Source organism: Podarcis filfolensis (assembly GCF_964270895.1).
Source record: "Podarcis filfolensis genome assembly, chromosome: 1".
NCBI lineage: Eukaryota > Metazoa > Chordata > Lepidosauria > Squamata > Lacertidae > Podarcis > Podarcis filfolensis.
This window is the reverse complement of record NC_139604.1, coordinates 43,574,892-43,602,275: the sequence shown is the minus strand read 5'-3', so window position 1 is coordinate 43,602,275 and position 27,384 is coordinate 43,574,892. Positions and strand designations below refer to the sequence as shown.

At 42.4% G+C, this 27,384-nt stretch overlaps 1 protein-coding gene across 2 annotated transcripts; it reads right to left on the bottom strand.

Annotated features, from left to right (window-relative positions):
- Positions 1-206: 206 nt before the first annotated feature.
- Positions 207-25,436, bottom strand: MARCO (macrophage receptor with collagenous structure). Of its 2 annotated transcripts, XM_083582406.1 has the most exons (18): positions 25,296-25,434; positions 21,930-22,273; positions 20,789-20,890; positions 17,547-17,771; positions 16,592-16,636; positions 15,715-15,747; positions 15,007-15,060; positions 14,203-14,247; positions 12,210-12,317; positions 9,301-9,408; positions 8,471-8,506; positions 6,961-7,053; positions 6,822-6,875; positions 5,546-5,590; positions 4,170-4,277; positions 3,637-3,685; positions 2,123-2,292; positions 207-952 (listed from the first exon to the last, which is right to left on the bottom strand). In XM_083582406.1, the coding sequence occupies exons 2-18, from the start codon at positions 22,027-22,029 to the stop codon at positions 822-824; spliced, it is 1,506 nt and encodes a 501-aa protein (XP_083438532.1). In that variant the 5' UTR covers positions 22,030-22,273; positions 25,296-25,434; the 3' UTR covers positions 207-821. The 2 variants fall into 2 exon arrangements, with proteins under 2 accessions (XP_083438532.1, XP_083438533.1); XM_083582407.1 differs by lacking the exon at positions 20,789-20,890 and having other exon boundaries at positions 25,296-25,436.
- Between the last annotated feature and the right edge of the window lie 1,948 nt (positions 25,437-27,384).

The following is a 27,384-nucleotide window of genomic DNA, read 5'->3' as shown; positions in this document are numbered from 1 at the left end:
AAGTCAGCATCCCTGAGTTCAATGGGTCCTTCATTTCTTGATTTATATGGGGGCCCTTTACAGGGAAAAACTCTCTCAAGGCAGCTTCCACAAAAACGGAACAACATACAAGCATCAAACTTCCCCAATGCAAACCATGAACAAACCTATCAGTTATAAAAACACACCCAGCTCTCCCAGCCCAAATAAAACAGGACTACAGCCAAAACCATCAACAGCAAAAGAGCATGATAAATCATTACACAAGAGAAGGCTACTGAAAACAGTCAAGATTGTAGGCCTTTCTAAAGACCCTACTCCCAAGTTAATGTGATTAGGATGTAGTTCCTGTTTAAATGTTCAGTGTCATGATTAGGAACACAGGGAGTGCCCTTATACTAAGTTAAACTTTAGGTCGATCTAGCTCAGCATTGCCCACGCTTGGCTGGCAGTGACTTTCCAGGGTTTCAGACAGGGATATTTCTCAGCCATACCTGGAGATGCCAGGGATTGAACCGGGAACCTTCCTCATGCAAGGCAGATGCTCTTACCACTGAGCTACATCCCTTCCCCTGCAATAATAGTTCAGTTACTGGTCTTCTAATAAAGTGAGCCCAGTTACTGATGTTGATTCCTCACATACCCAATTAGAATAGCCTTGATCAGCAAAGGAGAATGTAGAGATGTGTTGGTACAGTGGAATTAAAGGAGTCAAACAAAATTAATCCATTCTCTAATTAGCCAAGAGATACACTCTGAAGGACAGTGCCATGCACACTTCTTCGTGGAATCATCAGTATTAAGGTATTGTTTCTCAGACATCGGAGCAGAACTGTTTTCCATTAGGCACACTCTACCCCAGCATCTTCACTATGACTGCAGTTGTTTATACCCCAGTCACGTTTTCTACATGAATAAATGGATAATTCTGTTCCGGTACATTCCACGTCATCCAACCAGATTTTTCCGGAGCCTGATGTCAAGCAGACATGTAACAAGTTAGCACAGGGAGGAAAAGGGTGAAAAATAACAAAGCAACAATCCATCGTGTGACTCACATGCTAATATCTCATTATGCCTAAGTACCAGGAAAGTGGGGGTGGGGAGGCTGCTTTAGGAAATGCTTCTGGAGCTGCATAACAACTGCATAATTACTCCAGAATGAAAATTGCTTGGGAAGAGAATCTCACTCTTCTTTTCTTTTCTACCATCCTATTGTCCAGCAAACAATTTCAGACAGCAGCAACTTCTAAAGCAGTAACTAGCCATAAAGGAAGCATGCAGACTTTGTTGTTGTTTAGTCGTTTAGTCGTGTCCGACTCTTTGTGACCAGAGCACGCCAAGCACTCCTGTCTTCCACTGCCTCCAGCAGACTTTAGTACACTTTAATACACTTTGGACACTGGGCTCCAGTGGTGAAACACCTTCCTGGTTGGACCTGGGACTTTTGGCATGCAAAGCAAATACTCTACGACTAAGTATGGCCCTTCCCCTATTAGGTGAACACTCCACATTCTTCTGAGAAGAAGCCAAGGCTGTCAGAGCCTTCTGTGAGCAGGCAGCACCTGTTGAGGTTCTGATCACACCTCCACTGCTTGCTACCCCATCTCCCAAGGAGCAAAGAACTTGATTTGTGGGTCTGTGATGGGGTACCAGGTACTAGATGGCTCCTCAAAGTGAAGGAGCCTCTCATCATTTCCCCAACTATTTGGAAAGTGAAGATCCTGCCAGTCTCTTTTTCAACCAGGGGTCATGGGAACTGTACTTCAACTATAACTCCCATGACCCCCAGCAATAAAAGATCCTGACAACAGAGTCTTCTCTTTACAAACAATCTGGGAAGGATGAGAGTCCCAGCAGGCATTTACCATCTGCAAGGGAGTTTCTACCCCATCACATTGGCCAACCTTTTTTCCCCCCTCTTGGAGTGGCAGAGTCTTTCAAGCACTTGAAAACTCCCTTTAAGGGGTCTCAAGGATTCAAACTGAATATTCAGAGGGGAGCAGCATAAGGCTGCTTGCCTAGTTCTACTCTAGTGACATGTTTTGGATGTTCCCTGCTATTTTTGAACACAGTCATATTACACACAATTGAATCTTTTGCGACTTGATTAAATCAGCCAGGGAATGAACTGATAAATTACCTGCAGTTGCAGTGAAGGTTTCAACTACTCGGCTAAATCCCAGCATCCGACAAATCACAGCTCCATCACTAGTGTCCCAGCTGTCGTCACATATGGTACCCCATACTCCTGAATACAGAACCTCAACTCGACCACGCTGATGTCCTCCAACAAGTCTTACAACAGAACTGCTCCCTGTTGGATGTTTTTGAAAGGCAACATTTATGCACATCAGGAGACAGAGGCAACACATCGAGATTTGGGGCAGGGTGTGAGTAAATGATGGGAGAGGTGGTCTCTACACATCCCCTCCTTTTTGGTTGCTGAAATATGTGTTGTACATTCCAAGAATGAAACCCAGCCTATTTCTTTGTAGGCTTCCAAATCAACTCTGATGGTGGTTTGAAGGGAAGCTGTTCCTGAGTAGCTGCCAACTTGCAGTGTAACACAAGGACACATGACATCACTTGGGACTTGAAGCCTAATCCTGTGATAAACATATAAAAATGATAATGTGCACATATGTGTTTACTAGTAGAATTGCTGCACTTTAGAGTACTGTTTCCTTGACCCTACTGACTGGTGTGTATGGAAATGAATCACGGATGGTGGAGGCTTCCAATGGAAACAGAAACATAAATGGCCAAAGTTGATTTGTTGGGTGTTCACTGTTGTTTTCAGTCCACAAATAATGTGTAATTGATGGCTCCCCCCCATACCTTGCATTGTGTTTCTTTTGCATTGAAATGAATGGTGCAGAATAATGTAAAGATAAAGGAATTAACAATGTAAAATTCCACCATGGCAGACAGCGAGATAAGTAATGTAGTTTTTGTCAGAATATGAAGTGCAGTGGGACAGAAACAGCAATGAATGTGGGTCGGAAGAGAAGTCGATGCCTTCTTACAAGCCTAATAGGACTCCCTACACGAGGAGAAGCTGTCCCACATTTGCTTCACTAACAGAGAAAGCTTGATAAGCAAGTTATTGTGCCTCTAGTGTTCTTCTTCTCAGACACCAAACAAAACAGAGAAGCCTCACTTCATGTGGGGCTCCGTATGTACAATAAAAAAGGTAAAAAGGTAAAGGACCCCTGGATGATTAAGTCCAGTCAAAGGCGACTATGGGGTGCGGCGCTCATCTTGCTTCAGGCCAAGGGAGCCAGCGTTTGTCCACAGACAGCTTTCCGGGTCATGTGGCCAGCATGACTAAACCGCTTCTGGTGCAACGAGACACTGTGACGGAAACCAGAGCGCTCGGAAATGCCATTTACCTTCCCGCCACAATGGTACCTATTTATCTACTTGCACTGGTATGCTATTGAACTGCTAGGTTAGCAGAAACTGGGATAGAGCAATGGGAGCTCACTCCGTCGCGGAAATTCAAACCGCTGACCTTCTGATTGGCAAGCCCAAGAAGCTCAGTGGTTTAGATCACAGCGCCACCCATGTCTAATGTACTCCATATGTACAATGAAGCTCCACGGAACACTGGATTGGGAAAAGTTTATATACTTGTAGAGAAAAAGACCATACTTGCCTGAATCCCCCTTTTGACCTTTAATCCCTTGTGCTCCTGTTGCTCCTGATTTAACACAAAAGGAACAAATGATTGATGGCACATCTAGATAATTTTTTGCATTAATTAGGTTCAAATGAATTTTTTTTGAGTTTCCCTTAACTGCATAAGATATCAGTATTTCTGGTTTTTGCCTAGTGCTAAAGCTGCCAAGTTTCCTAATCATATTCAGGAGATGGGGAACGCCCCCCCCGACCCAGACATGCCCTCTTCCTCTTCCTTCTCCTGCCTTCTCATGTTCAATTTCACTCTAAGCACAGTGCAACATTGCTAACCATGGTTAGGTCAAACCACAGGTTGAAAACCAAGTGTAATGATCATTGCAAACTGTGGCTAGGAGCTAACTGCTGGAATATAGTGGCTAAGAAACTGGACTATGAATAAGAAAATTCCCAGTTCAGAAGTAATCTCTGCCATGAACTTGGTGCCAATATAAAGCACATCAGATAGTAATCAGACGTCTCTTTCTGTCTTGCCTTCTTTCTTTTACCTGTATATCCCTGAATGCCTCTGTCTCCTTTTCTTCCTGGTTCGCCTTTCTCCCCATTAGATCCGGCACTTCCTTTACTTCCTTTTTCACCAGGCATGCCTTTGCTCCCTAAGTAAGAAAGGTGGGTGTCTCAATTTCACAGGGACAAGACAACAGCAAATGGCACAAGAGGCATTACCTGCAGAAGCCATGAAACCATTATTGTGCAATAACCAAATGGATCCTGCCATTCCTCTGCCTTTTCCACAGAAATGAAAGTTAAGGGTTGTGGTCCTAAACACAGAGTAAGCCCTGGGGAACACAGTGGGCTTTATTTATTTATTATTTAAATCTGTATGCCACTTTCCCCATTAAAACATGCTCAGAGTGGCTCACAACAGAACAGCAAAACTGCAAATCACTACATCATTACAATAGAAGTCAAAGGTCGAATAATTTTAGAACGTAACACAGCAATCCATCAAATTTCTGGCATGTGGCCCCTGGAAAGTTGCAGGGAAAGGAATGTGGCCCTCAGATAAAACTCAGAGGAGCAATGAATGTGAATTTCACCTTTGTACTGTGGGCTAATTTCTGCACACAGTCACATATTCCTCTCTATCCTCCATTCAGTCAAAAAAGAGGCATTATCAGAGTTGATGTTCACCAGGTAGCAACCGGGACAGATCCTTTTCAGTAGTGCTTCCCCGATCTCATGATTGCTCTCTCTAGGGAGGCTCAAGCTATTTTTATTTCCCAAAGCTTTTAAAGCAACTTTTTAAGTAGTTTGGGTACTGGTTTTTGCTTCGTCCTCTTGAGAGTTTATATGCCCATGTCACTATTATAGCTTTGCTGCATTTTAATACTGCATTGCATTGTATTTTTGCATTATGTTTTAAGTGTAAGTCTCTCTGGGGAGCATAATAATAATAATAATAATGAAGAAGAAGAAGAAGAAGAAGAAGAAGAAGAAGAAGAAGTAGTAGTTATTATTTCTACCCTGTCCATCTGACTGGGTTTCCCCAGCCACTCTGGGTGGCTTCCAACAGAACATTAAAAACAGAATAAACCTTCAAACATTAAAAACTTCCCTAAACAGGGCAACCTTCAGATGTCTTCTAAAAGTCGGATAGTTGTTTATTTCCCTGATATCTGATGGGAGGGCATTCCACAGGGCGGGATCCACCACCAAGAAGGCCCTCTGCTTGGTTCCCTGTAACCTCACTTCTCGCAGTGAGGGAACTGCCAGAAGGCCCTCAGCGCTGGACCTCAGTGTCTGGGCTGAACGATGGGGGTGGAGATGCTCCTTCAAGTACACTGGGCCGAAGGTATGGAGTACACAGCTTTGATTCTACTGAGTCGTCACTTTCATTTAGGAACTCCAGCAAATGCCTTACCTGTCATTCCCTGATCTCCCTTCGACCCTTTACTTCCCGGTATGCCTAAAATAATGGGGGCGGAGGGAGGGGGAAAGAATATAAAGTGGCAAATCCAAAGACAATGGGAATTTCAAACTTTTGCTTAATATTCAAAATTCTACTACATGTATGTATTGAGATAAAGTTTTAACTATGCGGAGGCAAAAGAGCCCTGCTACCTCCATCTAGACAGCTGTGATGCATGGGGAGTGGGGAGGTGGATTGGGAGCTGCTAACCAGAATGGGGCAGGGTGAGAGACAGCAGAGAGGTCAGGGGAACGCTGGGTTACAAAGGTCCCAACTCCCTGGGGCCCTGGGTGCTTGAGCAGCCACAAATTTTCCCCTTGAAAGGACTGAGCACCCACAAATTTTGGTACCAGGGCCAGGCACGCTGCATGGTACCCACAGCCCCAGGCACCCACGGTCGCAGGGCCAAGTTGGGTTAGCAGTGCACACCTGCGGCATACCAACACCACCCATCACACTGCTGCCTTGCCTTACCCCGCCCTCTTCCTGTCCCAGTGAGTGGCAGCAGGGTGCTGGGGCCGTAGAGGAGTGCCCCTCCTCATGCACTGCTGCTGCAGGTAGAAGTGGGAGAAATCCCATCTAAATCTAGAGAGCAGCTGCCAGTCATCGTAGGCCAATGTAGCCAACATAGTGCACTCCAAACACTGCTCGATTCAAACTCACAACAGCCCCAGCCAACATGGATCATGGTCAGAGATTACTGGAGCTGTAGTCCACACTGGATACTGGGTTAGATGGACCAGTGGTCTGATTTATTTCTCCAAAAAAAAAAGGACAGGAGATCCATGCTAGGAATTTGTATTGCACCACTCCATGGCTATTTTCCTCGGGGAATTTTCACAGGAGAGACTATGTCCCACTGATTTCTGTAAAGCAGTTTAGAGTCCTGAATTAGCTAGAACTGGGGTGAGGAGAAAGTGGACCAGAACCTACCAGCAGATCTCTGGGTAATTTTTCCGGAACTGGAAATGCCAACTATACCTTGATCAGCTTTTGACCAGGCTGTCAGAGGTCAGATAGCTCTGAAGGTAGATTCAGCCTGGGGAATGTTGGAGAACTAACAGACCGACTTTGAATAAAAACTCTTTTCCATTGGTGATACATCTCTGTAAAACACTTAGATACCACAGCAGAGGATTTGTCCTGGCCTTATGGCATCTCACATCTCTCTGAATGAGATGTGTTTTGCTCACACACTGGGTTCTTCCACTTCCATTTATATTTTTACCTGGATCGCCTTTGTAACCCCTTTCCCCCCGATCGCCTTTCACTCCTGGTACTCCTGAAAGAATAAAGGGGAAGGTCAGGTCAGAAACTTCTTGGGAATCAGTATTTCAACAGATTGAGCAACATTACCATTTGTATACCTGGAAGGGTGCTTGCTTCTCCTTTCTGTCCTTTCTCCCCTTGCGCTCCCTTTGGTCCAGGACTTCCTGGTGGCGCCATGCTGCCTGCAGGACCTTGTAAGTGAACCAAAGAAGCTTGGTCAAAGCCAGAATCACACTGGAAGAGCAATCAAGCACTGAAGTATCTGTCATATTTGGTGAACGAGGGAAGGTTTAGAAGGACTGCAGCTTAGTGCTGGCACAGCTCCTGCCTTGCATGCAGAAATAAAGTCCCAGCTTCGATCCCTGGCAACTGGGATTGCCCCTTGCCTGAAACCCAAGAGACCTGCTGCCAATCGGTGTTGATAACACTGAGCTAAATAGTCCAATTGGTCTGACTCAGAATCAGGAAGCTTCCTTTGTTCCGCATCCTTTCAAAGGCTCAGCCAGTGGCGTAGCGTGGGGGGTGCAGGGGGGGCGGGCCGCACCGGGCGCAACATCTGGGGTTAGGGCAAATCCATGGGTTAGGGGGCGCAAATCCACGGGTTAGGGGGCGCAAATCCACGGGTTAGGGGGCGCAAATTACTTGCCTTGCCCCGGGTGCTGACAACCCACGCTACGCCACTGGGCTCAGGACAAGACATTCCTTGACAACAACACAGTATCAGAACAACACAGCACTTGCATTCCGCAGAAGCCTCTCTCTTAAATATTGCTTTCCAACAAAGGGAAATTGTCTTCTTCAGTCATTTCACACCAGCTTCCTGTTGATTTATCATTTTGCGTTTGTGTGTATAACCACAGACTTTGGCTGCAAATCTATAAAGTAGCATGATAGTTGGAATGGACAAGGCCAGAGAGTCAGAATTCATTTCGATTATTAAGTCACCACCAAACTTATTGACAAACCTGAGGAAAACAAAAGCCTTTTCATGATCGTAGAGGCATCTGTTGATCAACCAATGGCAGCTGATCAGCATTTACTTTTTTGCTGTTGTAGCAAGTGATGCACAAGTTAGTTCTGAACCTCTTGCCCAAAATTCCACTGAAGAAACCAAAACAGCAACTTCCCAGCAGTATTTCACTAGATAAGTCAGTCGTAATTTGCCTTAAGACCCCAGAATGGAACTGTTTCAATGAATATTTGTCTTTTTAAATAATTCTTAGGAGTTAGTTCCAGGTTGGTGAAATCAGAAGCAGTTTACTAGTAAAATCCTAGGCATGTTTACTCAGAGGTAGGTACCACTGGGTAATTATTATTAGTGTACAATCCATATCACGTTTACTTCAGAATAAGCCCTACTGAACAGTGTTACACTTCTGGGTAAACATGTATAGGATTATACAGTTAGAGAAATTTATGTTGATTAACTATTCAATCCTAGGCATATCTGCTGAGAAATAAGCTCTGCTGGATTCAGTTGACTTACTCTCATGTAAGTGTGTACAACATTGCAGTCTAAATAGAACCTTAAATGAAGCACAAATGGTAGGAAGTATTTGTGTTAAATTGCATTTAACCTGGTTGTCCAGGAGGTTAACTGCAATATACCTGGTTGTCCAGGAGGTCCTTGGGGACCACGTATACCTGAAATAGAACACAAATGAACATAAGAGAACATAAATGAACACAAAAGAACATAAATTGCTAGTATATGGGATGCTTCTATCTTTATTTTGCAGCTAAGTTACAAATATAAGGAGGCATGAGAATAGGAACGGGAACAGAGTCTTGGACTGGGGCATAGGGAGTGTTGCTAGCAGGGGTAACGTTGTTGCTGCTGCTATTGATATTAATTTTTGATCTTATAATTTATGTGGAAATTGTTCGATTTGGTTGTGTACTTTTCATTGTGTTTTATTTATTGTTTATTACTTCTTTTGCTATGTTTGTAATCATGTAAATCTTTTCCTGCTGTAAGCCTCCTTGAACATAGTTTTAACTATAGAAAGGCGGCATACAAAAAATGATGATGATGATGAACAGACCCCTGAACTTTCAATATAAGATGAAAAGAGAAAAGCAGCAGCTATTTGTGCATGCCTGCATGTAACTGTGGCAAACAGTATCACTGGGTTCCAAGAAGATTAACAGAAATACGCAGAAGGAAGAACTATTCAGTTTGTGTGGTCTTGATAAACCATGGTTTAGCTTCCCCTGTTGTGCAAACCAGGCCTTAGAATGCCTGTCTGTCTTTACCCTTAAGAGTGACAAGATCCAGGCATGGTTTTCTCTGGTTATATTCTTCCCTTACGGTTTCTGAAACCAGCACTGACAAGATGAAGATTCAGGGAGTGTTGGGCTAAGTCAGTAAGGCTAGTCTCAAGCCTAAAAACATGGCAGATGTTGTTTAGGTTTGGCACTTTGCTGTGTCCACTCACCTGGCAGGCCTCGTTCTCCCTGCACGCCCTTCTCTCCTGTGAGACCAACTGGTCCTCGTGGGCCCACATCCCCCTTTCTACCAGCTGGTCCTTGGAGTCCTGGAAGACCTACAGAACAAGCTTGTTTCAGGCGTTAGCACATACAATATATTATTTATTAGATTCCTTATCTGCCCATAAACTCCCAAGTTAGAACAATGTGTAAGTGTTGCCAAAGGAAACAATAAAACTCTTAATAACCTGTCCCCTAACCACTCCAAACACTGAAGAAGCTTTCAATGCATGTTGATTTTATGTGGCTTTTGTTTTAAAGCTCCTGGAAGAGACGGGGTCAATATTTTGTTGCTTGGTGACCGACACAAACCCTGAGGGCTAAACTGTATAGAGCTGCACTAGGCTGCCCAACCTAACTGATATTCAACCTGAGAGTACAAGGCGGGCAGTGTCCTTTCCAGGTCCCAGTCAAACCACCCATGGGCTTCCCCTTTACAAGTATGGCGATAAAGGTTTTCAGGCTGAGCTTAGGCTTTGGAGAGACGATGCTGAGTCTTGAGTCTCTCTGCCAGTATTGTCTCTACTGCTGTTCACTATTTAACTGTTTCAGCTACTTTAAACATTCATGTAACATTGCTGAACAAACTGACAGCACAGTAATTTTTCCTGGCTTGCAAGTGCCTCTCTCCTCCGGTCCTCATTTCCTGTGTGCGATAGTTGCCTTCTCTTACGGACACACTTTCAGAACAACGAACTTCCACTTTTTAAGACAGGTTCCTCACCCTTATTCATAAGATGCAGCATAAAGCCCTCCTTTAACTGTGTGTGTGTTTTACTATTTCTCAGACCTTCCAAGTGTCCCTATTTTCCAGCGACGTCCCTGAGTTAGAGAAGCCATCCTGGTTTCTGATTTGATCCCAGAATGTCCCACTTTTCCTTTGGATGTCCCTAGTTTCATTGGAGGAATGTTGGAGGGTACGGAGTTATCCGCTTCCCGAGCTGTCTGAAAGCAATCCTGTATAGGGAAGGTTTTTTAAAATGTTTAATGTTTTGTTATGTTTTTATATATGTTGGAAGCTGCCCAGAGTGCGGGGGCAACCTAATAAAATCTATGGGGTATAAGTCGTAAAATTATCATTATGGAATGGGATGCCCCTATTTTCATTGGAGAAATGTTGGAGGGTATGAACTCTGCCTTTCTTCTCTCTCTTAGGTTTCAGGAAGCAAGAAAGCCAGGGCTCCAATGGAAGAAGGAACTTGGTCTGCTATAACTTCTTAAACAGGACAAGAAAAGCTATGCCTGCTGGATTTTCCATTCTACACAACTGCTGAAGATAAAGAGGGTCTTCTAGTGTCAGGGATGCAGAGGGAGGGGGACGGCCTTGAATAATAAGTCAATAATAATACTAAATTCCTTTGTATTCCTGTAAAGTACATTACATAAAATGGAAACATTAATTAATAAATGCCAATTCACTAGAGAGGCTAATGGTTTCATACCTAGCTTTTGGCTGGCGTGCACTTTTAAGAAATGTTACTGTCAAGAAAAGTATACTGAAAATTTGATCCATTTCTCAATCTTCTATGCATTATCTTGGCTCTTTTCTGCATTGGTGATGCTCTGGTTTTTTGGGGGAGGGTTTTGCCTTCTCTTTTTAGCATGCATGCCCCTGTTAAGGCTTGCAAATGCCAATTTAATGGAAGTTACACGTTCCATAATTCTTCTGTTTAACTAAGACAAAACTCTGGCTTATACATGATACAAACAACTCAGAAATCGACTTCACAATATCTCCAACTAGCCAAACACACACATGCTTATGCATATAAATTACACTGTATTAGTTTGTACCAGATAAATCCTACTATAAACACCTTTGCATTAATCAGAGACAGAAAGATAATTAAATACTCATTGCCTGTATTGCATACACATACGCCCAAAATGAAATACTAGACTGTACAGAGTTAAATTTGCTCTCTCCCTTTTCCAGTGCCTGATTCTGTGACGCAGTGTATAAAGAAAATAGGACATTATACATATTGTTGGCCTCCTTCAAAGACATGCATAGAGTTGACACGTTGGCATGGGGCTGTTTGAGGCCAATTTAATGATGTTTGCAAGAACATCATTATCAGTTCTGGAAAATGAATCTAGAAGTATATAGCCTTGGCTACCACAAGCAACCCAATACCTCGTTATGTCTATAAAAACAGCTAGTCTAGCTGGTTGCCTCCCCAGATCAACTCCATCATCCAAACCGGCATGATGGGAAACTGTGGGTGTATGTCTGACCTACCATGCTAAACACCCCCTACTGTTCATTGTTCAGCAGGTTCCACATGCCAGGCCCCAAGAGCACCAAACCAAGGAGCCTACACAAGTTGGTCAACAATAGGAGGTTAGTGAAGTGCCCTGCTCCCAACATGCATTAGGGTGCTGACCTCCCTCTAAGTCACTTACCTGGTCAGCAGCTGGTCCACATTGCTAGCGATCATTTCAAAGGGGGAAAGGTAACTCCACCGTCTGTTTAGTTTCTGAGATATACAGGACAGTCTACAGGCAGTAGTTCAGAAAAACACAATTCTGCTCCTGCCTCCCAGTATCTTAGGGAAGTCCGTATAATGATTAATATTATGGGCAACAGTGATAATCTTCATACTATTCCACACCATTGCATGCGGTGACCAACTGATACAAGCTGGAGCAACTCAAGCAAGCAGGAGAACAGTCCTATCTAGAAATGGGTGAATCTGTCCATTTCTCCAGTCTGAAGTTCAAGTCTCCACATTTCCATATCAGTTTGCAATTATTCTTATTTTTAAGTCCTCATGAAAATCATCAGCATTTTAGTGCAAATTTCTCCAAATATTAAATATCATAAAGATTATTAACACTTTTGGCAAAGTCTTACCTTGAGGTCCCCTGTCTCCTATTTCCCCTTTTGTTCCTGGTTCACCTTTTGGACCAGCCGGCCCAAGATTTCCTTCAGATCCCTTTTCACCATCAAGTCCATTTAAACCTGTATTTTTTAAAAACACACACACAAAAAATTGTGATTTATTTATTTGTTTGTTTTAAAGCAACACATTTGCTACACTAGTGATTCCACTGCCTTCTTTTGGAAGCACAGTGGTACCTTGGTTCTCGAATGGCTTAGTTGATGAACAAATCAGCTCCCGAATACCGCAAACCATTAAGTGTTCCGGTTTGCGAACTTTTTGGGGAAGCCAAACGTCCGACGTGGCTTCCGCTTGAGTGCAGGAAGCTCCCACAGCCAATCGGAAGCTGTGCCTTGGTTTTCAAATGGTTTCGGGAGTCAAACGGACTCCTGGAACAAATTAAGTTTGAAAACCAAGGTTTCACTGTAATTTGATGTAAGTGGTTTCAGGTCTTAAAACAATTCTGCCTGTGCATATTGCAGAATGTTTTCAATGGTCACAGGATGCCTTGCCATCAGAAATGTACATGTTAATTCTTCCCAGGATGCATGAAAGCTGCAATTTGAGGAACTGGCTTACTTGTGATGGCATCTTATGACATACTGATTGTCAGAAGCCAGACCTTTTATTGGGTTCTCACACAGCCATTGAGTCTTCTAAATCATCTGAAATTTGTACTGTTAGTTTCCAGTCATTGCTTTCTCCTAATTTAAGCAGCTGTGTGTTTTGTTCTATCACCTTGGTTGAGTTGTCTGAATCCTCGCTCAAAGCAGGACTGCCAGCTGGGTGGTTGTAAATATGCCTTACTGGTTTCTAGCTTGGCCTTAATTCTTGAAAAACTGACACTCTCAACTTGACATGCATTTGGATAAACGTGCACATGGAAGGTAGATCTAGGAATGGCTGTTAGCTCTGGAAGCCAGAGGGGACTTATATGTTCAGAGACAATCGTAGCTACCTCTGATTACCAAAGGTGAGGACAAAGCACAGGGGATGTCTATCATTTCCATGCCAAATCTGTGAATTTCATAGGGACATATGACTTGTTACAGCTGAAAACAGAATGCTGGACTAGGTGGACCTCTGGGCTGATCCAGCAAAGTTCTTATATGCATATACAAAACTGGGGGGGAGGGGTTTATTTTAAGAAAAAACAATAAGAATGGCACATTCTACCAGCAGTGGAGCAAGCTGATCGGGCTCCTGGGGTGGTGTGCAGGGTGGGGCCAACTGTCCATGGGGGTGGGGAAAGCCAGGGCAGGATGCTTCATGGGGCCTCTAAGGAATCTGCCTGACTCCTCCCCCTCAGCCACCCTACAGCTGAGGGGAAGGTGGTAGGTGGACTGTTTGGGCAGTGGGGAGCTTGCAGTCACACAAGCCACTGTGTCACTCCCAGGAGAGACGCATGGCTCAGGCACACTGCAGGCCCTGTGGTGAGTGCCGCCTGGCATTTTGTCACCCCCCTCAGGGGTGACACTCAGGGTGGCCCGCCCCCACTGCCCCCCTTTCCTGCCCCTGCATTCTACAACTGGGTAGATTGCTGTAAATCAGCCTCCCCCCAGTCTGGTGCCCTCCAGATGTTTTGGACTACAAATCCTGCCAGCCTAGTCAGCATAGCCAAATGGTCAGGAATGCAGGGAATGATAGTGAAAAACATCTGGAGGTCACCAAGTTTGGGAAGGCTGGTGTAAATCAATATCAGGGATAGATGCTGTTGACCTACAACTTCCATCATCCCAGATCATTGGCAAAAGTGGCTGGGACTGATGAAAGTTGTAGTCTGGCAAAACCTGGAGGGCACCACATTGGCTACCCTGATCTGGATTATTGCCATAATGCTGGTTCAGTTACTCTGGTAGTGCCAGTGGTGTAATGTAAAGAAGATTTCTCAGTGTGCATCAGAATGCTGCTGACATTACATCTAATATGCCTTCATCCATTGCAAGCCAGTGGAAGGGGCCTTACCTTGCAGTCCTTGCTCTCCTTTTGAACCCTTTGGCCCCATGGTTCCTGAAATAAAAATACAGAGAAATAATAATAAAGTGGAGAAGAAAGGAAATTATCAACTGCCTTTTTTGATATGGTGTCCAGTATTGACTTAACTGACATATGGTGACTTAAGCATCCATTAGATTGCCAATTTACTTTTTTCAAATGCAAACAATTCTTCAAGCACTTGTTTCTGTGTTGTTGAATGCCGAATTTAGTTACTCTCATATCAGTCGCTTTTGTGGTTTTTAAATTTTATGATTGTAATTGTACATTCTTTTTTTGGCTTTGGAAAAATTAACAAGTATGGTAAAAGGGGTAGACATTCAACCCAAGACATTATCTGATCACAATGCCATCTTGATAACAGTATTAACAGGTGAGAAATGTTCTTCGTTTAGGTGGAGGTTAAATTATATGGTATTACAAAATGAAGGGAAAAAAAGGAGTTGAATATATGGAAAATAACTATACAGCTGAAAATGCTGGCAACACTAAGATCAATTCAGCAGAGTAAATAATTTCTGAGGGATGTAAAAGTGGAAAACTGATTTGAATGATTATAGTAAAATAAGCAGGAATGTATGATACGTAAAATGAAACATGAAAAAATAAGAATGGATGTCATTGGATATTTTAAAGTTTGTAAAATGTTTATTTTGAAATGTAAAATTGAAAACTTAATAAAAATTATTATAAATAATAGTAAGCTTGAAAAGCAAATGAGGTGGAATTTCACCTGCTTTTCAACATTTGTTTCTACAGCTCTTCTTTCATTACCTGTATCGCCCTTCTCTCCCTGGGTACCTGGAGGTCCTCTCATCCCTGGAGATCCTAAAATATAAATACACTGAGGTTGCAGTCCTCTTTGCAACTACCTCGAAGTGAATCCCATTGACTACAGTAGCATTTACTTACCAAAAAACTTATATAGAAAATGGGATATGAAGACCCTTTACAAATATCACTAAGGGCATGTCACTATATAAACACACACCTAGAACTCTGAAGAGAGAAACATGGATGGGAGAAATGAGGATTGCAGTAGAACAGTGGAGAAGTTAGCAAAGTATCAATATTCCTTGACTCTTTTCTCCAATTCCATCCAATTTTCTCCTCCCCTTCTTTAAAAGAAGGGCTCCTATCTTGAATTTAACATCTCTATCCAGAATGAGGTGGGGGCATGCAATTCCCATTGCTTTCCCTCCTAAACTCAAAGGAACTGCCCCCTCTACTCTCCTTGGATTCTGCTGGAGCATTTAGGAAGTACGGTTGATTCATTTTAAAATGTATGTCCTCCTTACAGGCTTGCAAAGGCACTACATCACCATTATAGGGGCACAGAAGAGCTGCTCATCCCTTTCGACAATTCCTGCCATAGACCCAGTGTAAAAACTATCTGAAGTGCTTCCGTTCAATTGTGGGTTCAAGGGAATTGCCCAAATGTTTACAGGTATTATAGTGCCAGAATTGGGCAAACAACATTACCAATTTCTCCTTTTGGTCCAGGCAATCCTGCACCTGAAAACAACAACAGCATGTCAAAAATGTTAAATATTGATCCCCATCCCCCTCCACTCCTTGAAGATTTGAGATTTCATGTTTTTTGCTTGTCCTTTGGTCCTGGTTCTCCCTGGCTTCCTCTTAAGCTGATGCCTCCTTTCCTTACCTTTACTTTCTGAAAGATGTCCAGAACATGTGTGTGTTGCAACTCTAATACACTGTACTTATTGCAAATGGCTGAAGCTCCTACCTTACCTTTCCTCACTTAATCAAAGCCACATATTAGCCACATAATTTTTATGGGTTTCACATTGAACCCTGTTTGCCTGCCTTCCTGCCTGCCTGTTATTTCATTTTATTGAAGATGTAAATTTTCACTCATTAAGATGTGACATCAAATATATTTCTGCATCTTTCAGTGGTCCCATTCAGGCACCACAATCTTAACACAAGATTGTACAGTAGAAAAAAATGAGCCATGTGCTCATTCCTAGCCTGGTTTGGATTTCATAATCTGGTTTGAAAGTTGTCCTTAAACCACAGTTTCCTGGTTTGAATGTCACGTGAAACTGTGTTGTGCATATGAATTTGCAATCCTATCGGGTACTTGTTTCTGCGTTGGTGAATGCCGAATTTAGTTACTCTCATATCAGTTGGTTTTGTGGTTTGTAAATTTTATGGTTGTAATTGTACATTCTGTTTATGTTATTTGTCATATATTTGTCTGAGAGTAAATAATAAAATATGAAAATAAAATAAATGAGAGCAATCAAATAGGGCTGTTGGGTCATCTGCAGCTGCTTCATAGGACTTGGGCAAGAGCTGTAGATGGAGAGATTCAAAATGATGCGTTTCCACCCACCTGGAGGTCCCGGAGGCCCTTGAAGTGCACGGCTTTCCAGTTGTTCTGAAACAGATATTGATAGCTACTAGAAATCTCCTACCAATGGCGGAAGAAGTCTACAGTTAAAATGTAACCTTTAATCTCGTGAGATGACCACTTTTTCTTCAAAAAGAACAAACTCTAGGCAGAATTCCACCAGCTCATTAGATTCAGTGCAAACTGTAGCAAAAGAGGACAATTGTTTTAATGGGGAGTCCAAAAAATGTTTCCCCCTCCCCCAAATTTACTCTGATCCTCCATGCTTGTCCTCTGGATGCTGTACAGGCTTAGAGTAAGTGAGCTGAACTTTCACATGAAACTGCTTAATACTGCAGTTCACACCCTGAACAGTACCAGGCTATTGTTATTGACAAGCTCAGCTTTAGAAACAGGACTGGGCTCCTGACAATGGGCTGGGCTGCATCAGAGCACTGCTCTTTCTTTGTTTCAGCATACATACCTTCACTGTGAAGCCAGAGAGCTGTGTAGTGCAAAGGTATCATTTGGAGAAAGCTTCAGCCTTATTGAATGAGCCGTTAATGCATTTCTCTTCACTACAAATTGTCTTAGAGAGACTGGCTCCTTTCTCCGAGAGGCTCAAACACCGATTATAGATTGCATTAATGACTTATTCAATAAGACGGAAGGCCTAATTGCCAGCCAGGGCAGTAGCTCCTGTAATGGACTCAATAACCACTGGTGATTAGTTTTATTGGCTTTACCTTCCCGTTGTGTGTGTATATACTGTTTCCTCACATCTTGATTCCTCCTCTCTTTCCCTTCCCTTGCTTTTTTGTTAAAAAAACAACACACCCTGTCTTTTGTGTAGTTCGTGTGAAACATGTAAGATTGGATGGGAAGGTTACTGAAATGCCTATTCACACATTAACTGCCCCCCAAAATGATGTCCAGCCAAGGAGAAGCAAGAAAATACCTGTAAAATTGGTCATTCTCCATTGTAAATGTTGGTTGCTCAGTTTGATTATGTGAATTTCTTCCTTTAGATTTCTGATCCAATTGTCTCCTTGTCTTTGTGAGCTTGCCTCCATTTGCTCAATATCATTGGCAAGCATGCTGTCATTGACAAAATAGCTTGCCAGTTTTTCTGCTAAAGGTAAGCTGACTTTGTTCTTTTCCAAGTCTTTGTTCATCTCATAGACTGAAAGTAGAGGAGAAGAAATCATGACATAGGTAAAGTACAATGTTTTGTGTTATGTACTGAGCTTGGATCCTAGAACAATAGGCAAGTAGGATCCTAGAAGGCAGCATCCAGATTAGTCTGCAGGAGCCACCCAATCCGGCTCCAGGAGGAAGTGAATCATGTGCATTGCCTCTTTCTTAACAGCTGCCAATCAAATGTTAACCTTCTACACTCATTTTGTTATTTTCCCAATATGGTAATGCAATACTAAGACTGCAACCCAATCGCCAAGGAACATACTGCTAAGCAGACATGCATAGGATTGCATTTTAAAGTGAAGAACTTCCCCATTTATCCAAATCTAAGAGTCACAAGGTCTTTTCAAGAGCCAGGTTTTAGTGCAGCAAATGTGCAGTGGGAAAGGGTCGTAGCTCAGAGGCAGAACCCCTGTCCTGTATGCAGAATGTCCCAGGCTCAATCCCCACCATAGGGTTGGGAATGTTCCCTGTCTTAAACCCTGGAGACCAGTTGCATGTCAGGGTAGACAGTACTGAGCAAGAATGTTCTGACTCGTTATAAGTCAGGCTCCTATGTGCCTAGATGTATTTTCTAGCGATTGCAAAGATACTACATTTTGTGAGCCTCGGTGTCATAGTGTTTTGTACCTGGGAGAATGTGGTTCCACCCCACTCTCCAGCAGCACATCTATTATTGTTACTACTGCCATGTAAAATATGGTTGTGCAACTGTTTGCCTATTGCTTATAGTGTGAACGATGACGGAGGGCACAAATTCCCCCACTTCTTGTGTCCACACAGTAGTAGGGCTAGCACACCACAACAAGGCCACTTCCCCTTCCTTAATCCATTTGCTATTGACTGGCTATGACTTCATTAACTTAGGAGGGGGCGATCATGCAAAAGCTATAACGTAGTTGGGGGCAGGCATTCTCTGATTGTTCAGACCTATAAAATAACCAGACAGTGGCAGCCCAAAGCCACTTGTTCCACAGCTGGGGCCAAGTGAACACATGCACACCCCATCCCTTGAGGAACAGAGCATCCAGTGATGGATTCCATCTGTGCTCTATCCAGAACCATGGACAGAACTTGCATATCACCCCATGCACAATGCTTTCGGACCGTGAATCACCTCACACACTCTGGCCCACTGCAGTGCAAAGGTAACAATCTTGTGGTCAGATTTGGCAATTTGGTTGTCTCTCTCTCTCACACACACACCAGCATTTTCAGTCCCCTCAAGTACCAGATGCTGGCATGGTAGAAAACCACATGGTCATCCCCATCACACACATGATAGATTTGTTCCACACATTTACCCACAGCAATATTGGAGCAGCCACATTGCGGTTGCAAGCGATGGATACTCCAGGCCTCAGCCGTGAGGCATTAACTGGTAAGGAATCAAATGAAGCACATGCAGCTGGGGCTGGCTCTTGTTTGTGTGGCTTTATGGACATTTACAATGTCCCCGAGGTAAGCAGCCTTCAACCTTTTGAGTCCCATGACCCAACTTTAACCTCAACCCACAGTATGGGGTCCTCTTTAACTATTTTACCATATATGGCAAGACAGGCATGTTCTGTTCATCATCATTTTTACTCCTTGCTCCTTTCTCCCTCTTCCCCGTGTTCTTTTCTCTCTCACCCTCTTTCTATTTCAAAAAAGTCAACCAAAAAGAAAGATAAATTGGTGATATCACTACCATGACACACTTTGTATCCAGCTATGATATAGGATCTGGTCACAGGAGCCACCAGTTCAAGACCAGTGCCTAATGCCATTTGGATGAATAGCATCGTACAATATTGTAATTCCTAATTACCCCAGCAGTATATTCTGAACAGCTCTGCATTAGAATGAAGAAGTCACTAGCAACCTGTAGGATAAGAAGCACTTGAAAGCACTTCTACCCAAGCTGTCACCAGGGTCCTTAAGATGACAAATTTGTCTAACATGTGGCTGGATGGGAGAACATCTGAGGAAATAGCTTGGGAGGCAAAAGGTCTGAGGGTTATTTACTCGCATGTACGGAATTTGGCCTCTGTGAATTGAGCAGCCTTTGTGTTTGTTTTTCACAAACACGTTACATGCTTGGGACTTTTAGAGTTGTAATATATTGTTACAGATCTGGGGTAACAAGAGTTTGAGGGTGGAAGGGAACCCATAACTGCTAGAGTTAGTGAATGTTAGAAATTAATTAAGGGGTAAGAATTAGTTGGTTTATGAAGTATTGAAGGGAAGATGCAGGCCAGTGGAAAAATACAAGGTAAGCTCCCTTTCCAGGCCAGGGCCTCATCTGGGATGGAAGCCATTAAGCATGACAAAAAAACTAGGCTTGGAACAGCAGGGAAAGGGGGATGAGTTGCTTGGCAAGGGGTTTTCTGGGACAGAGAAGCAGGAGTTGGGGACAACTCTATGTTGGGGAGGGAGCTGAAAGGCAGACACCACAGGGGCTGGCTGGAGACAAGCTGGGGCAGAGGCACAGAGGTGGTGCTTAGAAAGCCTCTGGATGCAATGCCCAGCTGCTGTGAAGGACAAGCCTTTCTTGGGATGTGAATGCTGTTAACTCTGCACTCCCTCCACCTGTACCCTGGTTGTAAATACGTGTTAATAAACCGTATCTCTTAAAGACATGACAGTCTCCACTGTGTTTTGATTCCCAGTGGAAACATGACCCTGGGTGAGTGCCTGGAACCCCCTGGAATCTTGCTGCCATGGCAGAGATTGGGGGTGGGTGCAACCCTTGTAACAACTCTTTTGTGTGTGTGTTTGTGTTTTATACTGCCATTCTTTCTGAGTTTTTAAAGGTTTGACTATAACTCCTTTTAAAACTGAGAACACACATTTTAGGTCTTCAGCAAATGATGCAGCTTTCATCCCCATCTAACCTCTTGTCCTGGTGGTTGTTTCCTTTCTGGAAACAAATTTACTTATTGGATATTTAAAATATAACCAGTGCACAATCTTTTATCTTTAGGTTCAGGACAGGAAATAGCATTTAAAATCAATTACCTTTATAGGCCAACAGTCCGAAGCCTGCAGTGAGCAGAATCAGGTATATTGTAACCAGAGCCGAAATGTACCTTTTGCAAGTCTTTTTCTGGCCTTTGGGTTCTAAAGTTTTGGAGAGGAAAGAACACACTAAGAACTGATATTCCATCCTTTTGGCTTGCAAACGAGTGACCAATGTGCTGTGTTACTGTTTAAGGCTGCAGCCCTACGCACAAGTACTGAGAGTTAAAATCAATGACTTGCTTCTGAATAAATAGGGATCCTATCAAGCTGCATGGCTGAAGCTGACAGTGAATTCATGCAGAAGCAGGCTGTGATATAGTACTTTTTAATAACTTTGTTCAACTTGGTTGTATTTCCAGACAAACTTTCCATTTGCTGGGTTCTCAGAACGGCAAATAGGGCTGTGCAGAGTGAAAAGCATGTTTCACTGAATGTTTAGCTAATGTTTACACCCAAACAAAAAAAACATTGTGTGAACTCAAGTCCTTCGCCTCTTTCCCTTTGCTGGTCACAGAAATACAACAAAGGCAACTAAAAGCTTGTTTTATGGAAGCATCCATCTTCATATAGCCTTCATTGTATATTCTGAAATGCAAGACAAATTAATTCTTCCTTTAAAGCACAGTGAAACATCTGTTTGTAGGCAGGCATACCCCAGTATAAAATATACACACAGCTTGTGTCAGTTGGCATGCTATGTAATCACATTTAACTTGACACTTTTTTTTTAGTGAAATATTCAGAAATAGCATAAGTGTGATTTTTGTGTGTTATGCTGTGGGGAAGGGCGGATTAAAACACATGCATGCTATTCTTAACTAATGTGAAGCACATAGACATTAATAAAGTGAGTAGCGGTCCCTAGGAATCCTCTAACCTTACTTACCTGGAAGTAAGGGCTACTGAATTCAATAGGGCTTATTGAGTATACATGGTTAGGGTTGTGCTGTTAAACCATTCAGTGCCATATTCTGCTAAATTTGTCAATGGCACAAATTTAAATAAGACAATGTTTTTAATGCAATTGAATCCCAATTAAACCTTTAAAAATAAAAGCACCTTTGAACACTAGTAAAATGCCTTGAGATATTGTGCTTTTAAAAGTCTCTATCATTATGAAACAGTGAAAATACTTTACCATCTATTTCAAAGGGTGTAAGTCCAGATGCTGAAAACTTCATCTTGTCCGAAAATGTAAACGATCCAGTATCTTTGTCACTTCCAGCAAAGTTGTCCATGATCAAATTTTGACAGCCACACTAAATCTTGCCAGGATAACCTTAGGCACTGAAGAAGGAGGGGTTTCTGAGCTTTATCTGCTGGGAATGTGTGCTATTAAGCAAACCTTTTCTGTTGGCTTGGGGTTATTTTGTACTGGACTTGCAAAAAAACAAAACAAAACAAAAAAACACCCAGCAACTTTCTGATGTGGCATTTTCAGCACTTCCTCCAAAACTTCTAAGGAGGTTGGTCAATGCATGTCTTAATACAGAAAGCAAAAAAGATGTGCATTAAAAATGACGGTGATGTGAATTTGATTTGTCAGTGTGAATCGCATTTTATAAAACTTTCAGGTAACAAATGCATTATTCCAGATCCAAGTAGGTAGCCGCGTTGGTCTGATGCAGTCAAAATTAATATAATATAATATAATAATATATAATATATATAATATATAAATAAACAAATGTAAAAATTGTCCAGTAGCACTTTAGAAACCAACTAAGTTTGTTCTGGGTATAAGCTTTCATGTGCATGCACACTTCTTCAGATACACAGTGTGCATGCACACGAAAGCTTATACCCAGAACAAACTTAGGTGCTACTGGACAATGTATACATATATATAATATACCGTATTTCAAAAGGCATTATTGTTGGATTGGCCTAACTTGCAGGTTTCAGATAATTAATGTGGCATAAAAGAGACTTTGCAGACAGGCTGGTATTTATGCTCCCTCTGGATCAGCTCACCTACCCTTTGAACTAATATTAAAACACTATTAATTGAAATTAGCATAAATAAATAAATAAATGGGCTTTGTTTGGGGCAGGCAAAAACTTTTAGGGTGCAAAACTGGGCCATACCTCCCCCCCAACTTGAGGCTCCCCATTTATGTGAAGGGATCTCCACATGTAGAAGAGGGAGCTGAGGGGCGAGCTGCACTGTTGTGCCTGCTTCACCCCCACCCATGCATTTTGTGTGGCTGCCTGCTTGCCCAGGGCTGGATTTAGGTTTGATGAGGCCCTAAGCTACTGAAGGTAATGGGGCCCTTCATATGTCCAGCTGTCCTTTGTCAACAACAAATTGTCACTGTTTTTTGTGTTGAATATATGATGATTTATGGACCTAATAGGTATCTAAAGCCATTTGCACATAACAAAATATGTATTTTATCAAAGTTAATTGTTGAACTGAAATACAATTGGAAATGTACATCCAGTGTCCCCCCCCCTTTAATTTTTTTGGGGGCCCCAAGAGAGTGGGGCCCTAAGCTATAGCTTGTTTGGTTTATACCTAAATCCAGCACTGTGCCTGCCCCTTTCTATACTTGGAGCCGCATTCATGTGACTAATGTGTGAAAGATTTTAGTATCCAATGGCTAGAGCAAAAGGTTACTCTCAGACAACGATCCATTTCTTGTAAAATGACTGAGCTGATGATAGAATCGGTGAGGATTTGAAAGAACAGACTCATGGGACTGGGCTTCTCACATCTCCCTTAATTGAAAACGTATCCTTTACTCCTGAATTTGTGACATTACCTCCAAATTTCAGGGTGTGCCAAACTAGCCCCACAGCACTTTATGGAAGACTGTGAACCAACAACAGCTTACACAGCTGATTTAGCATTTTAGTGCTAAAGCAGAAGAGAAGAAAGAGGTACCAGCTAGCATCATCTGTCTGTGCTATGGACATTCTTTGGGGGATTTCTGTACGACTGTGGGGGATTCTGCAAACTTTTTACCTCCTTGTCTCATCCTATAAATGGCACAAGAGGACTAAACCTCTGCAAAATAGTAAAAAATTTATTCAAAATAAGAATTCATACCAAAAATGTATAGGTCATATAGGCCAACTTTTCCTGCTACCAAAGCTGGACTAGCTTCCTATAGATTTTTTATATTTTTCCTCCATTATTATTTTTTTCAAATGCAGCCCACATTCAACTCTTCCTGAAGACCAAAGATCTACGAGGAAAAAGGCTCCCTGCTCTGATTTCTCTTTTCTCATGGGGGTGTTTGGCAGGGCTCCCCAAGTCAAACCAGATTGCTTTCAACCTCTGCTGTCTGCTACCTCTGCCTATTATTTCTGATGGAGTTCAGGTAATTGTGTCCATGTTGCCTTTTGTAATTTGGTGTCCTGGCAGCAACAGATGTTGCTCCCCTAATAAGTACCACCTTGCCTGACTTCTCTTCCTCTCTGTGGCTCTAACAGATTAGTTTCTGAACATTTCGACCAATACTGCTCTAAATTAATTGCTTAACTAACTAATGACAATTAGAAGAGGGACTTTGGAGAATAAACCAAATCAATCGGTTCCACAGAGGAGAAGGCTGATCAAACCTGGCTGTTATGTGGACAGTGATGGAGAAATGTAATAAGAAAGTGATTTGTGGAAGCCCCTTTCCTCATCCCCCGCCACAACCCTTCCTGCCACTTCCCCATTTGTCAAGTGAGCTTTGCAGAATTTAACAAAGTGGATTTTGAATGAAACCCAATGAAAAGCAGCACAACAGGAGGTATCTCTGCCATAGAAAACAATGAAAGCAATGCAGAAACCCAGCTGGTACCCTGGGCACTGGAGCTGACTCTGGAATCTATTAAAAAAAAAAAGCAGCAACATGTATTTTAATTAATTGACTGTTGTTTTATGTAAATCGTGCTATTTTTGCTGTTGTTAGCTGCTCTGAGCTCAACTTTGGCTGGGGAGGGCGGGATATAAATAAAATTTATTATTATTATTATTATTATTATTATTATTATTATTATTATTACATTCACAAAGCTTAATGCATAAACGGTGTTCATTGGCAACAGTTGTGGTTTTGTTTATCAGATCCCCACCTTATCTGAAAGGATAAATGTTGATTAAATAAGGGGAAATATGGGTTGGCATTTTGACAGCAATGGTGTCATGTGGGCACTGAAAAGAAGAAGAAGAAAAACCATGCATGAGGATCACTTATCCCACAAGGAACACAATCTGGAAGTACCCAGTTGTTGTTTACATTGCGTCTGACGAAGGGGTTTAGTGGAAGAAATGAGGCTTGTATGTGGCTTTTGCGTGGCTTGAAGCAGATGCAGTTCTGTTGCCAGAAGTGAAGGAATCTCTCTCTATGTGTGCTTGGACAACTAAGAAATGCATACTGAAGTTGTAATACTATGGAAGCTGCTTGAATAGCACACCAACCTTTATGTTCAAATACTAAGAAGATGTAACCAAAGAAACAACCTTTCCCCACTAAGAGAGAGAAGGAAGAGATCAGCAGATTAATCTCACATTCAAGTTGCATGTGTAGTATTTCCTCTGCAGCATGGTTTGACAATCTGTTTTCTCGTAAGCATTCGCAGCAACTCATTGACTGCTGTTGTGAAATGGGTTGCTAAATAAAGGAAGAAAATGTGCTGACTCAGGTTGAGATTTTAGGCGTAGGGTTTTGTGGAAGCAGAAAGCTTATTAATAGCATCGTAGCTTCCTGCATGTTCTGTGAGTACCAAAAACCAGCCCCTGAGAGGAAGTATCCATAGTAGGGAGCAGTCCATGGGAAATCCAGAAATGTGTAAACTAAGAACACGGCATACACACAATATGAACAGTATGAACATATTATACATATTATACACTTGCAAAGTGTGAATGTTTCTGCATGCAATATCTCTCTTTTCATCTCTGGTGTGTGTGTGTTTGTTGATCTGGCAAAGTGGGAGAAAAGTGACCAAGATGCTGGCACTGATGTTACTTACTCAGAAGTCCAAATGTGCTACACAGCCCAACAAGACAAATCCGCCAACATTACAGGGGTCAGCAAACTTTTTCAGCAGGGGGCCGGTCCACTGTCCCTCAGACCTTATAGGGGGCTAGATTATATTGGGGGGGGGGATGAACGAATTCCTATGCCCCACAAATAACCCAGAGATGCATTTTAAATAAAAGGACACATTCTACACATGTAAAAACATGCTGATTCCCGGACCATCCGCGAGCTGGATTTAGAAGGCGATTGGGCCGGATCCAGCCCCCGGGCTTTAGGTTGCCTACCCATGGCCAACAACATATGAATCAATCTGGCTAACCTGATCCAAAAACACACACATACCCCACTCACACACAAAAACAAATTTCACTACAGCCAGTCAAAGACAACCAACCACACCCTAGGCCACCCCCAACCTCTCTCACCACCAAAGAAATACAAGTGAATAGTAAGAAAACCCACACAAGTGACGCTGACACAAAACCCCACACATACACTAATTAGAAGAATAGAAGCATTGCCACCCACCCCACTCACCATTCCCTCCTCCCCCTCTTCTACCTAACCTAACACTGTATATGACGCTAATGTCTCACAACAAATGTAACATCTGTAGAAAACACAACTTGAAAAAAGAGACAATGCACGTATTTTTGTAAACTAATGAATCTTTAATAAAAATATATTTTTTTTTAAAAAAAAGAAATCCAAATGTGCCATGGTCCTTAAAAAAGTTGGTGACCCAAGTCTTAGCGAGTCACACATTGTTTAGGCTTGTATGAGAAATTCACCAACCTTCTTACAGAATGTTAATTACCAGGGTCATTAGGTTTTTACTTGCTTTTGAAGCTCACATTGATTTTTCAGGAGATGTGTGCATTCCCATTTCCTTAGCTTGTTTATTTGTGCACACAGTATAGTCAGCTCGACATTTCCAAGATTAGAGAGAGGGGCTGCATGATGCTGTGATGGAGGAACGCTATGAGACACTTTCCATATTCCCTGCAGATGGATCTGAGTACAGTAATTGTATAACCCACTTTGTACTGGGTTCATAGAATCATAGAATCATAGAATCATAGAGTTGGAAGAGACCACAAGGGTTGAAACATGCATTCTGCCCTTTCGGAGGAAAAGCTCAACTGAAGTAGATTGTGGGGAACCTTGGCAAGTATCTTTTCCAATGAATCAGGTGGTCAAGCTCAGAAGGCTATGAATTTTAGAGATAAAACCAAGGACTGTATAAAATAGTTTTGGGCCCTTCATTCTCAGGTTAAAAAGTATGAATTCAGATATTGATTAGGGCAGGCATTGGCAAACTCCGCCCCTCCAGATGTTTGGGACTACAATTCCCATCATCCCTAGCCAACAGGACCAGTGGTCAGGGATGATGGGAACTGTAGTCCCAAACATCTGGAGGGCCGGAGTTTGCCTATGCCTGGATTAGGGTGTCCACTTAGGCGTCATCAATTAATGAGGAAATGCATCATCACAAAAAGAAGACACCAGCTTGCATGTGCTAATTCATATTCACAGGTGCTAATTCAAAAATGCTTACTGTAACTCAACCATTATGATCAGATCTATTGTATTTGACTGGCTGACCTGTGTACC

Coding starts and splice junctions, on each gene's coding strand:
- MARCO (XM_083582406.1), bottom strand. CDS start 22,029: ATGGACAACTTTGCTGGAAGTGACAAAGATACTGGATCGTTTACATTT. Junction 15,061..15,714: donor TGGACCAAAAGGAGAAATTG/GTAATGTTGTTT, acceptor TTTATATTTTAG/GATCTCCAGGGATGAGAGGA. Junction 8,507..9,300: donor GGGAGAACGAGGCCTGCCAG/GTGAGTGGACAC, acceptor GTTCTATTTCAG/GTATACGTGGTCCCCAAGGA.